The sequence below is a fragment of the Hyaena hyaena genome, unplaced genomic scaffold (genome assembly GCF_003009895.1).
Source record: "Hyaena hyaena isolate Hyena2069 unplaced genomic scaffold, ASM300989v1 scaffold_232, whole genome shotgun sequence".
In the NCBI taxonomy this organism is placed as follows: Eukaryota; Metazoa; Chordata; class Mammalia; order Carnivora; family Hyaenidae; genus Hyaena; species Hyaena hyaena.
In genome coordinates this window covers 710,479-725,278 of record NW_024080864.1, presented here as the reverse complement: position 1 = coordinate 725,278, position 14,800 = coordinate 710,479, and the positions used below count along the sequence as shown (strand labels likewise).

At 37.7% G+C, this 14,800-nt stretch overlaps 1 protein-coding gene across 2 annotated transcripts in view; it reads left to right on the top strand.

The window, feature by feature from the left end:
- The window catches only part of PDE4D (phosphodiesterase 4D), a 285,677-nt gene extending 271,637 nt beyond the window's left edge, over positions 1-14,040 (top strand). For both annotated transcript variants that reach the window (XM_039243827.1, XM_039243828.1), the window contains 4 exons: positions 6,075-6,229; positions 7,109-7,231; positions 7,942-8,124; positions 9,085-14,040. In XM_039243827.1, the coding sequence (XP_039099758.1) occupies positions 6,075-6,229; positions 7,109-7,231; positions 7,942-8,124; positions 9,085-9,501 (878 nt within the window). In that variant the 3' untranslated portion in view covers positions 9,502-14,040. The remainder of the gene's footprint in view (positions 1-6,074; positions 6,230-7,108; positions 7,232-7,941; positions 8,125-9,084) is intronic.
- The last annotated feature ends 760 nt before the right edge of the window (positions 14,041-14,800 follow it).

Here is a 14,800-nt window from a genome sequence, read left to right as displayed (position 1 = left end):
TTAACCTTTTTAAGTTTTTTCTCGTGACACCTCATCAGATAAGAAGTTGTTACTAAATTTACAAATAGGAAAAGTGGTAGAGACTGTCTAATACAGACCTCTCCAACACACAGCTGCATAGAAAACCTCTGAGGCAATGTTTAGGCAGTGTCTGAGCTATGCCTTTGCAAAGAGGTTTTAGTTTTACAAAAATTCTATTTTTTTGGTACTTGAAATTAATTGGTAAATGATTTAAATATACTGTTATTTAATTTCCTCCCACCACAGGTAGATTACTGTCATAAATTCACTTTTATACACAAAAAAATAAATTCAAAGTTGTTAAAAGAGGTTTTTTTAGTATCTATGAAAAATCTGCTTTTCTTTTTTGCCAGGAGTTTGTAGATAATAGCCTTTTCATGATTAAAGAAGTTGAACTCCATGGTGTCTTTGCATTCCCCATTTACTTCCTATACTTTGCTGCAGCCAGATTTAAAGAGACAATTTAAATGTAGTCTTAGTTTGAGAGATTTAACTTAGATCTTTAAGATTGTGTCAATTTTTATATTTTAATTTTCTTCTGGACTACTCTGTAACAAAATGCACCTTAGTGACTCATTTATATGTCAGAGGATTGGAAAAGTCATGGATTTCCTGAAAGATGTGGTTACTCAAGTACATTTTAGAAGTCTGGTTTATGAACTTACTTACCCGGGATTAGACAAGACTAACATTTCATGTTCTAGCTATCTTATGAGAACCTACAGCAAGGTGCTTTCAAGAGTCGTCAAAGCATTAATAAATATTAATACACATTAGATACAGCTGTATATCAGTGCTGAGGGTTGACTGTCCTTCTGGGAAAAATGAGGAGGTCATATAGTACAGTGTTCTGTACCCTGGCACTTTTCCTTAACCTGACCTGATGATTTTGATTCTTATGCATGTCTTGCTGTGTTCCTAATTTTACAAATTTTAAACAAATACATAATTTTGTTTTCATGTCTGCCTTTAAAAAGGATGCATTTTTCCTTTAAATTAACACCAGAAACAGAAACTAGTATATTGTCTTTGCATTCTACTTTATACAGTATTGTATGTTTTCTTATTATAACATTACAAGTAAGAAAAGATTAGAGAAGAAATCAATTAAAGCAATTTATAATAAAGTCATTGTCTCTAAGTCCTTTGATAATTTTTTTAAGAAAAATGAGAACCAGCTCTATGATTCTCTCTTGTAGACCCTCTAAGGTCAAAGGAGCTTAGGCTGGCACTAGAGGACGCTGACAGGCAGTAGGGTCCCCATGGTGTCTAAAATTTAAGCTAGTAAGGCCTCAGGCCACAGATGAATCTGATGCGCTCCAATGTCTGAGACCATATGAATAGATAATAGTTAAAATTTAGGGGAGAATTATAAATACAGTGACAGTGGCCAAGGGTGTCTGTTTAAGGTCATTTTGCTGATGACTTGCCCAAAGTGGAAGGATAACTAATCCTGCTTCTGGAAGTACTTTGTTACTCAGTGATGGTATGAAGATCTCCTCTCCGTGAGACCTCAGCAACACTGGGAGGTTAACAGTTCCCAGAGCAGCTTTGGGCCGCTAATGTTCTCTGGAGGGTGGGGTGTGAGGAGGCTGTTATTCCTGAGAGAATGAATCAGCATCATCACCTGGTACAGGAATGTATCCAAGGGTTGATCAAGGCCCCAGGTCGTTGTGAGAATCACTGCCTTAGTTAGCTTTAGACTAGGGGTCATGCCAGTAGGCATTTTATTTCAGGACACAGAAGAGGCTTAGCATGTAACCGGTGACAAGAAGAAAGTTTTAATTTCACAGCATTCTATAAAGGAGTCCCTCTCATAACTTGTAAACTTATAATAAAAAGCTTTGTGAAGAACTCCATCAAAATTATGTGATTTGTTTTGCAGCAAATCCTTTTTAATAGACAGTATATGTTTTCTGTTGTTTTCATGGATTGATTGAGCCTCAGTGGCTCAGACTAGCACACTCTCAGCTCTCACCTTGGAGCTGGTGCGGCCCACTTGTCCAAAGCCCAGGGTTGAATCCGTTTCTTGTAATAGAGAAGTCTAAAAGACTTCTAATCATCATATTTATAAATTTAGAGCTGGTTTATTTTAAGGATGCTAGAGGCACAGTGAGGTTGCATGGCCCTGTCTGGTAGAAGGCTTCTGGAGCTCACCTGGCTGCTTCCCAGTCCAGATTCTCCTCTTATTCTTAGTTGTGACAATAAATTTCCATCATTCATTCCACACTAGGTACCAAGTGATTTGATAGTAATGATGCATACACTCATTGTAAACAGGCTGGAGGTTTTGAAGACAGACATCGTTTCTACCTGACCGAGATGGTTAGGTTTTGTAAATGATTTGGGGGAATGGAGGAATCTGAGTAGGATTTTAAGAAGTTGAAATTTCAGGGGGAGAAGCTGTGTAAGTCTTTTTCAAGGCTAGTACATGTAAATAAACCCATAAAATATAAATAGCATCATAAGGTTTTGAATATAACATACTGGAGAGTATTTATCCTAACAAAGCATTTGACTTTACAGCATTGTTTTCTGAAACAGTAAAGCGTTGTCAAAAGTGCAGTATCTATATAGTATTAAATTTTACTTGGAAAACAAGTAATTTGAGTTTATAGGAAAGATGCCTAAGTGCTAGAGGTAAAGATAAAGTCACATTAGTCATGTGTTCAAAACATACAGCTTTGATTTCCAAGAGCAGAGGCATTTCACTCTATTAAACTGGAGCTGGATTTAGCTACCAGCACACACACATTTTTATTTCTCTAGTCTCATTGTAAAACAAGCTTTCCATAGCCGTATCTGTGGATTTTATATAAAATGTTATTTTCTACATAAATCTAGCACTTTGAAAATAAGGATAAATTCATTTTTATCAAATGTGATTACATAGAAATAATACAGAGATTATTATTTTATTCAACAACAACAAAATATATTGAGAGCCTGCTATGTGCCAAACAGTGTTCTAGGCACTAGGGATATATAGGTGAGCAAGATAATGGCCTGGCTCTGAAGACCTTGCATTCTGCCAGGAAAAAGAAAAAAAAAAAAAAAAAAAAACAGACTATAACACATGAATATCAGATGGTACTAGTTTGGTGGATAAAAATAGTGCAGGTTATGGACATAGGCAGTGAATGAATTGAGGGAGGGAATCAAACAGTTTTAATCCTTTATCTTTGGCAACTAGAAAATAAAACTACCACTTCCTTCCCCATTTCAAGGAGAAATACTTTGTTCAGAAGTGCCAGGAGAAACCAGAAAACCATGCACATTAGATGAGTAATGTTTCATTTTATATAAGGTCTTAAGTCTCTAAGTGGGTTGGGAGGTCTTTGGAAGAGACCGGTAAGACCTGCACAGAGATAATGACAAAGTGGAATGTGATTAGTGCCAAATGAGTGGTACAAAGTATAAAGGAGTTTACAGCAGAAAGTGAGCAGTTTGGGGGTGCCTGGGTGGCTCAGTTAGTTGAGCGTCCAGCTTTGGCTCAGGTCATGATCTCACAGTTCGTGGGATTGAGTCCCGCATCAGGCTCTTTGGTGACAGCTCAGAGCCTGGAGCCTGTCTTTGGATTCTGCGTATCCCTCTCTCTCTGACCCTCCCCTGCTCATGCTGTCTCTCTCTCCCTCAAAAATAAATAAAACATTAAAAGGAAAAGTTAACAAGAAAGTGAGCAGTTCCGCCTGTGGTAATCAGGAAAGGTTCCATGGACTCGTTACTGGGCTTTAAAGATGAACAAATTTCAGGGGGTATGGGCATGGAGGAGGGCACTTTGGGGATGAGCACTGAGTGTTATGTAGAAACTAATTTGACAATAAACTATTTGTAAAAAAAAATAAATAAAGATGAACAAATTTCAACAGAAATGTTCTATAAATTATTTTCTCACCCCGAACCCTACCTCCGCCTCTGTGCTACTGTACATTAGAGCAAAGTATGAAGCATAACTTTCTGATGATTCCTAAACTTTCAAGAAACTCTATATAGAAGTACTCTAGTAGCATCTTTGGAAAATAAACTTCTCAGGAGATGCAGAATCTTTCTTTCCTTAGATATTACCACATGCCATCAGCCCTAAGGAAGAGTAGAAAGGTAAATGACTACCCTGAGATTCAGTTGTGACAATATCCACCACCTTCCTGTCAGCAGCCCGAAAACTGGAGAATAAGGGGGTAGATCAGTAAGGATTATTTTTGTTGCTTTCTGTCCAGTCTGGATTCTCATTCCAAGGATCTTGCACCTCCTGGGTGCAAGGGCATCTTTACATTGATTGGAGCTGAGACTCTTTGTTGTAGCACTCATACCATACATCACCCTCTTCCTTAAAGTAACAGCTACTCACCTTGTTCCTCTTCACGCTCACAGCCTTAAAATCTTGTTTCTTTCTTTGTGAAGTATCTAAGCCAGTCTGGGTTTTTGTAAGCCTGAGTCAGTTCATTTATTAATGCCTCTTATCTACATGCATATTTATTCCCTTAAAAGAACCCTAAGTATTAATTGGGCATTATTTGTCGTTTCAGAAAACATTTGTCTTCCTTCCAATATATATTTATTTAATAGGATTCTACTGTACAAACAATAATACCAAGTGCTAAGATCCTATATAGTATTAATCTTTTTATTTCTATATGTTTAACCACCTGTAGATAAATGATCAGAGTTTGACTATTTTAAAAAAGGGTTTTAATATTTATTCATTTTTGAGAGAGACCATGAAGGAGAGGGGAGGGGCAGAGAAAGGGATCAAGCTCCAGGCTCTGACCTGTCAGAACAGAGCCTGATGTGGGGCTCAAACCTATGAACTACGAGGTCATGATCTCATCTGAATTGAAGCCAGACACTTAACCGACTGAGCCACCCAGGCACCCCATTTAGAGACTACTTAAGTGTCAGACTTAACCAGATACTATCTGAATGAACACTATTGTTTTATCCCCCCAAAAGAGAATATACACACCTACTCCTTGGTATTCTAGACCTCTCTATTCCTACAGTTCAAGAGCAGATGTTTAGATGTATACATTCCTATGTCTATAGTACTAGTAAATTCATAAGATTTCACAATAGAAGTATGTCTTAAACCTTTCTTCTCCTTCCAAGTTCCTTGAAAATAGTCATTGAGTAGCATTGACACTTTGTTTCTTAGGAAAGAGTGTATATTTCCCACGCATTAGTCAGAAAAAAAGATAAAATACACGTGCTTTTGGTCTTTACAGTGGCTTAAGTGGAAACAGAATAAAACACCCAATTTTCTTTAATGACTACCTTATAGAGTTGGGTCTGCTATTTACAGGAACCAAGAAAGATCTTGATGTCTAAAATGCATAGGTCCAGGGCAGTCATAAGGGAGCAGCAAAATCTTTACCATGGAGTTATTACGTAGGTAGCTGACCTCCTGTCTCTGTGAAGTCCTGAGCATGCAGGTGGGAAGGGCAATATACACATATATAGTCACTGCCATGATACTCAGAAAAGAACATGGAAAAAATGAGTAAAGCTTTGACTTTCAAAGCTATACTATGAAAGAAAATGAGTAAGAGCAGCATGAACAAAAATAATATTGTTCATTTGTTCCAAACTGTTCTTGAGTACAAACCTAAATCACATGATCCTTATATTCTGTGAAATGTTGGGTAATAGTCCACAGTTAATCAGGAACCTGACAACTTACGCTGTTAAGAAGTTGTAGGTATTAAAAATGATGTCACGTTCTGCTGCTCATGAAGCTACCTGTGACATATCTGGAGGGGAGGTTCAAACATATTTGGTCCAACTCTTCTTCCACTTTAGAAAAGACGCAGCTGAGGGGTTCAGAGAGTGAAATGACTTATCATATGTCAGTAGCATTAGAATTCACTCCCAAGATTCCGTTGCTCTTTCCAATATCCTTTCCAACATATCCTTTCCTGGGTGTTGTCCTGTAATGGTAAGGCTGGCAGAGATATTGAGGGAAAAATGCTTCTTAAACCCACAGTGTCTCAGATATGAAGAAGACAATAAACTTAGGAAAAAATGGCTTTGCTTACCTTCTATCTCCTTTCTTTAAGACTCTGAACTTGCCTTGATGTACAATGATTCTTCTGTCTTGGAGAACCATCATTTGGCCGTGGGCTTTAAGTTGCTTCAAGAAGAAAACTGTGACATTTTCCAGAATTTGACCAAAAAGCAAAGACAATCATTAAGGAAGATGGTCATTGACATTGTAAGTAGCTGTTAAAAGCAAAAAAGAGAGTTGTGATGCAAGCTGTTTTTAAGAGTAAGAATGAGATGAGTATCAGGTAAATGAAACCATGTGTTTCAAAACCTGTTGTTGCCCCTTATGTTTGAGAAGCATCCAGTGCTGCCGGCAGTGATTTCTGTAATGGGTTTTCTCATTCTAGCAGTTGGGAGTTAAGAGTAGTGACCACTCGCCCTCATCATTCTGGTTTTATTTTCTGAAGCTCTCCAGTCCGGTGGCAGGCAGGGAGAGATGACTAACAAAAGTTATTAGTATGAAAGGATTTTTCCACTTATAAAATGGAAAAAAATAAATTTATGTCAGTACACAGTGCTGTTTAGAGATATCCATGACTGCTTTAATGCATATTGTTCACAGTGATAACGAGACACAGGAAAACCTCTGGTTATCAATGACTTATAACTTTGTATACACAAAGGTAGGAATCGTGTGTCTTGGATCAGCAGAAAATTAACCAGAATAGTCTGTTTCTGAAGTACTCTGTGAGGATCCTTGAATAACTTAATCATAGTCCAGGTACCACTTACTTTCTAATCAAAGGAGTAGAAAGAATTTCAGAACATGTGCTAATTTCTTATCCACAGGAATATCATCCCTTTTTTACACCATGAAAGTGGCTGCTAACCTTCTGTATATTGCATGTATTTATCTGGCCTTCAAGATACCCTATAGCAAAGCAGAAGAGGCTCCCCAAATGAGTAGTGTAGGACTCCCATTCCCTACCACCAGACACCCCAGTAGTTTTCCATTTCTTTCATCCTCTACGTTCATATTATCTTGTGCGAATTCTGACTTTTTTCCTCTGGACTTTGCTCCTTACTAAAATACTCTTGTTTTTTTAAGGTACTTGCAACAGACATGTCAAAACACATGAATCTACTGGCTGATTTGAAAACTATGGTGGAAACTAAGAAAGTGACAAGTTCTGGAGTTCTTCTTCTTGATAATTACTCTGATAGGATTCAGGTAAAGCATTATTTGAATTTGTTCTGTGTGTGCACAAGTGTCTGTGTGTAACTTTGATAAGGTGTGCCTCCTTTCTTCCAACTTACAATTTTAGTAATTATAAGAAGAACTTTTAACCAAATTCTTTTTTTAATGTTTATTTATTTTTGAGAGAGAGACAGAGACAGAGCGTGAGTCGGGGAGGGGCAGATAGAGAGGGAGACACAGAGTCTGAAGCAGGCTCCAGGCCCTGAGCTATCAGCACAGAGCCTCACACAGGGCTTGAATTCATGAACCCAAAATCATGTATTTCAAAACTTAAGCAACTGAGCCACCCAGCCACCCCAATAACCAAATTCTTAATTTTGAGAATTAGCCAGATAAAATTCTATTGGTCTCTTCACTTGCATATGCATTAAAAAAAAAAAAAAAAAAACCCTAATGTCTCAGAAAACCAGCCACTTAAGCAGCTCCAAATCGAATCAGCCGTGCACACATAACTGTTTCTCATGATATTTAGGTATAGAAGTGGCAGAAATTTGGGCTATTAATACAAGTGGGAAGCATACACAGACACATCACAGTTGAGCTGTTTGGAAGGAACCTTACACTACATGTATTTTTAAGTATCACATTCATCCAATGTGAATTTCTAGTAAAAAAAAAAAAAAGGAAAGAAAAGAAAAAAGTAGCAGCAGGTACTGAGTAGAAAAAGCGTTTGTCTATTTTAGGTCCTTCAGAATATGGTGCACTGTGCAGATCTGAGCAACCCAACAAAGCCTCTTCAGCTGTACCGCCAGTGGACTGACCGAATAATGGAGGAGTTCTTCCGCCAAGGAGACCGAGAGAGAGAGCGGGGCATGGAGATAAGTCCTATGTGTGACAAGCACAATGCATCTGTGGAAAAATCACAGGTGATGCATAAAGTTTGCAGAGACTTGAATATTTGATTACTTTGTATCCACATCATACAGTATTTCACTGGGTTTTTTAAATTATTTTTCTTTTGACAGGCTCAGTTTCACATTAGTGTTTATGAGCCAAAAAACTCATTCGTATGATTTTAATTCATATGGTTGTATATACATTTCTCATGACATCACATTCATTCATTATGACTCTTTTCATATAGTATATACATATATAGAGAATTCCAGCTATCTGAACTCATATGTGAATTCAGTCATATGAAGAGACAAAGAGTACCTGGCCTGATTTCAGTTATCCAGATTCACCTATAAATTGGCCATTCTAAAATAAAGTCCAGGTCTGATGTCCTAAACAAATGGAAATTTTTTTTTTTTTTTTTTTTACAAATAGTTTATTGTCAAATTAGTTTCCACATAACACCCAGTGCTCATCCCCACAAGTGCCCTCCTCCATGCCCATCCCCCCCTCCCCCCCACATCCATCAGTCCTCAGTTTTTGTCAGCATTCAAGAGTCTCTCATGGTTTGCCTCTCTCCCTTTCCCCCACCATTTCCCCCCTTCTTCTCCCGATTGGTCCTCTGTTAAGTTCCTCCTAGTCCTCCTATACGTGCACACATATGATAACAAATGGAAATTTTTTACGTAATAAGCATACACCTGAACTAAGAGTTCTTGCTAATTTTCACCAGCTGTTAACAATACGTTTATATGGTCTGCTGCCTAAAACAGTGACTGTTATACCAAACTCAGGTCAGAAGTCTTCTGTTCAGTGTTACATTTGTGGGCCATGTTATATTTATTATATTTTAATGTAAATTATGTTATGTATGTCAATCAGTGTAAGTAAATACATAATCAGGTATATTTGCAGAATCTACATAACCTTTCCCATTGTTTTGTAGTCCCAAGTCTTATACTCAAGTTGGAATTATTTTCTTCCACTAGGTGGGCTTCATAGACTATATTGTTCATCCTCTCTGGGAGACGTGGGCAGACCTCGTGCATCCTGATGCCCAGGATATTTTGGACACTTTGGAGGACAATCGTGAATGGTACCAGAGCACAATTCCTCAGAGCCCCTCCCCGGCGCCCGATGACCAGGAGGAAGGCCGGCAGGGTCAAACCGACAAGTTCCAGTTTGAACTAACTTTAGAGGAAGACGGCGAGTCAGACACTGAAAAGGACAGCGGAAGTCAAGTGGAAGAAGACACGAGCTGCAGTGACTCCAAGACTCTCTGTACTCAAGACTCAGAGTCTACTGAGATCCCCCTTGATGAACAGGTGGAAGAGGAGACAGTAGGGGAGGAAGAAGACAGCCAGCCCGAAGCCTGTGTAATAGAAGACCATTCTCCTGACACGTAACAGTGCAAAGACTTTCACACCTTTTTCTTTTTCTTTCTCTTTTTTTAATTTAAGTAGAAAAGTTGTTTCCAAAGTGCATGTCACATGCCACAACCATGGTCACACCTCACTGTCATCTGCCAGGATGTTTGTTGAACAAAACTGACCTTGACTACTCAGTCTGGCGCTCAGGAATATTGTAACCAGTCTTTTCACCTCCATGTCATCGGAGCAAGGGGGACGGACATCTTCACGAACAGCATTTTAACAAGATTTCAGCTTGGTAGAGCTGACGAAGCAGAGAAAATCAACTCCAAAATGTTTTCAAGAGAGTGTGGCTCATCAGGCAGCCCAAAAGTTGTTACGATTTGGGGTTTCTTTACTTTTTATTTGTTTGCAATCTTTTCAGCAGAAAGAAGGCATTACACAGACAGAGCGAACTCATGGATGAAGCAACAAATGTGTCAGGAACAGGACACAGCATGAATCTGTTACCCGGAGGAAGATGAGCCACAGAAATTGCATAATTTTCTAATTTCAAGTCTTCCTGATACGTGACTGTATAGTGTGGTTCGGTGAGCTACACTGACCTCTACATTTTGTATGATATGTAAAACAGATTTTTTGTAGAGCTTACTTTTATTATTAAATGTATTGAGGTATTATATTTAAAAAAAACTATGTTCAAAATTTCATCTGCCACTGGTTATTTTTTTCTAAGGAGTAACTTGCAAGTTTTCAGTACAAATCTGTGCTACACTGGATAAATCTAATTTACGAATTTTACTTGCACCTTATAGTTCATAGCAATTAACTGATTTGTAGTGATTCATTGTTTTATATACCAACGACTTCCATATTTTAAAACAGAAACCGATTTTATGTTGCAGGAAACCCTTTTTGTAGGTCTTCATTTACTTAGCTTTCCATTTCCGTCTTTTCAGATAAGCAGAGTTGCTCTCACTGCTGTTTTTTTTCACGGTGTATAAAGTGAATATTTGTTCTGTGATACTTTGATGTGCATTCTGTCTAATGTGTCTTAAGCCTCATAAACAGTCATCAGTTGGTGTTGTCTGAAGCAAGTAAGAGATATATAAATACCCAGTAGCTAAAATGGTCTTTTTTAGATATTTTCCTACTTAGTGTCTTCTGATAACTTTTTGCTGTGTCAGTAGACCCTCATTTCACAAGTGCATGTCTTTGTAATAATCCTCACATTTTATGCTCATTTTTATTGTTTTCACAGTCAGTTGTAGTAAGAACTTTTTTCCCCTTGTGCCGCTTTATTATTTAGTGTGTGTTTGAACCTCTGTCCACGTTCACTAGATGGGGTCTATCAAATATATCACCACCATTCTGATTGATGAAAAGTAATCAGGCTAGAGTCACCATTTATTTCTACCACAAGGCCAAATATAATGCCAACCTTTAACCCTTGATTTACAGAGAAAAGTTAACAGCTAGCTAGGTAAATTTTTAAAATTATTAGCAAGATATATTAACGAACACCAGTACAACTAATGCTCTTTTGTTTCCATGATTTCACCATGAGATTAAGAACTATATGAGGGACACTCTTGAGAAAAGATCTTAAGTGTAGCAACTACGCTTCCTTAATGGACAGCCTCGTAATGTAGAAATTGCTTTCTCAATTATCACTGGTCCACAAGTATCTCTTATAGAGGAGAATATTTTTACATGCACCAAGGGAAAGAAGTTGATGGTGCTGCTGGCACCAGGGGTTTGGTAATATAGTGCCACCCTAAAATACAAGGCTGGGTAAGAAGATTCTACCTGAGTTACAGAGATAATTCTTGGCTGCATTTAGCACCAAAAAATGTATTAGAATTTTTGAGACTACTTCCCAGTATTTACCTTCAGTTGGCATCCTGGGACACTTAAATAGTTTGGAGTTCTCCCCGTTCCAGCTCTTAGTAAAGTATTTGCCTTGTCTACAAAGACGGGGAGCCCAAATAGTCATTTTTCACATTGATGTTTCAGGAACTGAAATAGAGACTAAAAGGGTATCTGACCAAATGAAAAATAAATTAAACAGTCAAGAAAAACTGTAACCCTGAAAAGCATTTATATCGGGATTTTCTCAAGGGCCTTCTGGAGACTAATAACCAAGTCATCAGCCAGGGAAAGGACCCAAGCTGAACAGAGTCCCTATTTTAATCCCCTGAGATCCACAGGGGAACTTCTGATAAAAAAAAAAAAAAAAAGAAAAAAAAAATTATGTGGCTCTGATCTGTTCTTAGAGCAGAACAGGAATCAACTAATGAATTACCAGATTTCCACCCTCTTCCCTGAAAAAAGTCAGTAATCTTTCAAATAAAGTCCTGTGTTTAGCTAAGTGGTTTCATACGAACACTTGAAAACTCGTTTTAATTTTATTTGTCCTGGATGGAAGTCTAGAAGAAAAGGCAAACAATCTAGAGTGAGTTCCTTTATCCAAAATATTCTCATTCCCTCCTCTCACTACTGCTTGGTATTTCCCCCACAGAGTGCCTAAAATCTTAATAATAATAGAAAAAGTAGCAATATGTCACAAATCCGGACCTGGAAGGATTTGTAACCACATTGAAAACCGGAGTTGTTTCGTTTTCAGTTTGTTGGTTTATAATGATCACATGTCGTGAAGATACTCACCGATGGACAATCAAATTGTAGAAAAGGCATAATATCCAAGAGACGGACTAACGCACTGTACAGTCTGCTTACCCTCTCCCTTCTTTCTCTTTCCCTCTCTCTCGCCAAAGTGTGCTTCGGAATTATACACCGCTTTGAAGGGAACATCCTTTTACAAGTGGCTTTACATTTCCTAAAATGCCATAAGAAAATGCAATATCTGGGTACTGTATGGGGAAAAAAAAAAGTCCAAGTTCGCATAAAACCAGTACATTTCAGCTTGCAAGTTACTAAATACAATGCTGTTTTAATTTTCTTTTACATCACTTAAAATTCACAAAAAAATAATGTAGATAGAACAAATTGCAGACAAGGAAAAAAAAACTTGAATGAAATGGATTTTACAGAAAGCTTTATGATAATTTTTGAATGCATTATTTATTTTTTGTGCCATGCATTTTTTTTCTCACCAAATGACCTTACCTGTAATACAGTCTTGTTTGTCTGTTTACAACCATGTATTTATTGTAATGTACATACTGTAATGTTAATTGTAAATTATCAGTTCTTATTAAAACATCATCCCATGATGGGATGGTGTTGATATATTTGGAAACTCTTGGTGAGAGAATGAATGATGTGTATACATACTCCTTGTACATTTTCTTTTCTCCTGTAATATATATAGTCTTGTCACCTTAGAGCTTGTTTATGGAAGATTCAAGAAAACTATAAAATACATAAAGATATATAAATTTAAAAAACATAGCTGCAGGTCTTTGGTCCCAGGGCTGTGCCTTAACTTTAACCAATATTTTCTTCTGTTTTGCTGCATTTGAAAGTAAGGTAATGGGGGCGGGCTAGGGCTGGGCATTTTACATCCAAGCTTTGAACCAATTGGATTTCTGGCACCAGCTGGACTTGACAAAAAACCACAGTCAACCTCTGGAAGATTCTGTGACCCTTCTGAGTTATAAGCTTTTACGTACTACTTGCTGTGAAGCAGCACTGGATATATAATGATTCTTTTCCCGATCTCTTGATCAGGAGCTCCTCCAGCTAGTTACATCTGATTGTTGTTGTGAGGGGTTTTTGTGTGTGTGTGTTTTTTTAACTTTCAAACACTACTTGGGAAAATATATTCTTGTCCAATGATAACAAAGTCTTTTTTCACTTCTTATGCACATAGACAAATGAACTTGATTTGAAACTAGAGCCATAGGTCACACTCATTTATTCATCAGCTCCTGTCATATTAAGAGAATATGTAATGTAAAATATATATATATATATAATATGAAAAGGTCATCTTTTTTGAACCCTGGAATTTGACTTTACCTAAGATCAACCAAATTTCCATATGTATGTAAACCCAAAGATAAAACAGTTTTTATATGCCAGTTCACACAAAAATGATTTGCCATTCTCTATAATTTGTTTCTGCAAAACTTCTGTGGCTGTAGAATTTTAAAAGTTAACCTTGGTGTTGTGGCCAGCTCCCAAAAGCGTTCAAAAATTCCCACTGGGTGGTATGGAAACTGCCTCCCACTCTTGCCCAGCCCTCAGAGCATGTGACTTAGTGAGAGATTTTTTTCTAGAAAAAATGAGCCTCCTATTATTTTTTTTTTTTTGACACAAACTGTAGATTTTAGCAGCCCTGGCCCAAAGGAATTTGATTACTTTTGTTTTAAACAGTACAAAGGGGACACTATAATTATGAAAAACCTCCTTCCTGATTTCAGTTGTTTTTAATTTTATTTCTTAGGATATGTTTTCAGAGTGGTAAATTGTGTGTGCGCATTACAAATGATGATTCTTTTAGTGGTTTCTTAGCCTCTTTACAGCCCATGGGGATAGTACTGTACATCAATACCTTCATATGAAATTTTTATATGCAATGAAAATAAAAGCATGGGTTGATTCTGCCTATTTATGACTCGATCTTTTAAAAAAAATTATTTATTTTAAACTGTAGGTCAGTCAGCATAGGTTTCCAAGAGTGATGAAGATGGATAGATGAAATGCAAGGAGAATAGTGGCATTAAGTTAGTACTGATACATGTAATCAAATGACACCAAAAAAATTATCTAGATGGACTTTTCTATAGAAAGAAGTGCCCAAACTATTTAGATGGCCCCTCAGATGAAGCAGCGTTTTCCACATAGAATTGGGAACGGGACTTCTCTGCTTAACGAAGTGTTCTGGTATACAAAGTTATTCAGACATCGAACAATTATTTGTTGGATACGTACTCTGCCAATGACAAGGTTCTAGGGATTCAACGGAGAACAAGACAAGAGTTTCTGCTTTCGTGAGCACATCCTCTGGAGGGGACACAGGCATTGAACACTTCCAAGCATGCATCGTCATTAAGAGCTCCGTACAACAAAGAAGCCCAGGTGCTGTGATTAAGCAGGAATCCGAACTTGATTTCTTCCGGAGGGCCAATAGAGGCTCCCTTAGGGAAGCGATTTGGGGCTGAGTGCTAAAGCGTATCGACAGGTAGCCAGGCAAGAAGGGAGAGTTGATAGGAAAACAAGGACTTCCAGACAGGTTAACTGTACTTGTAAAAGTCTGAGGTACCAGTGACTAGAGAGCACTGGAGAGATGGAAGGAAGGCAGCCCTCCCTAACACTCTTTATCCCTTACCCTGCTTTATTTCCTGTATAATGCTTATTACAAATTGAC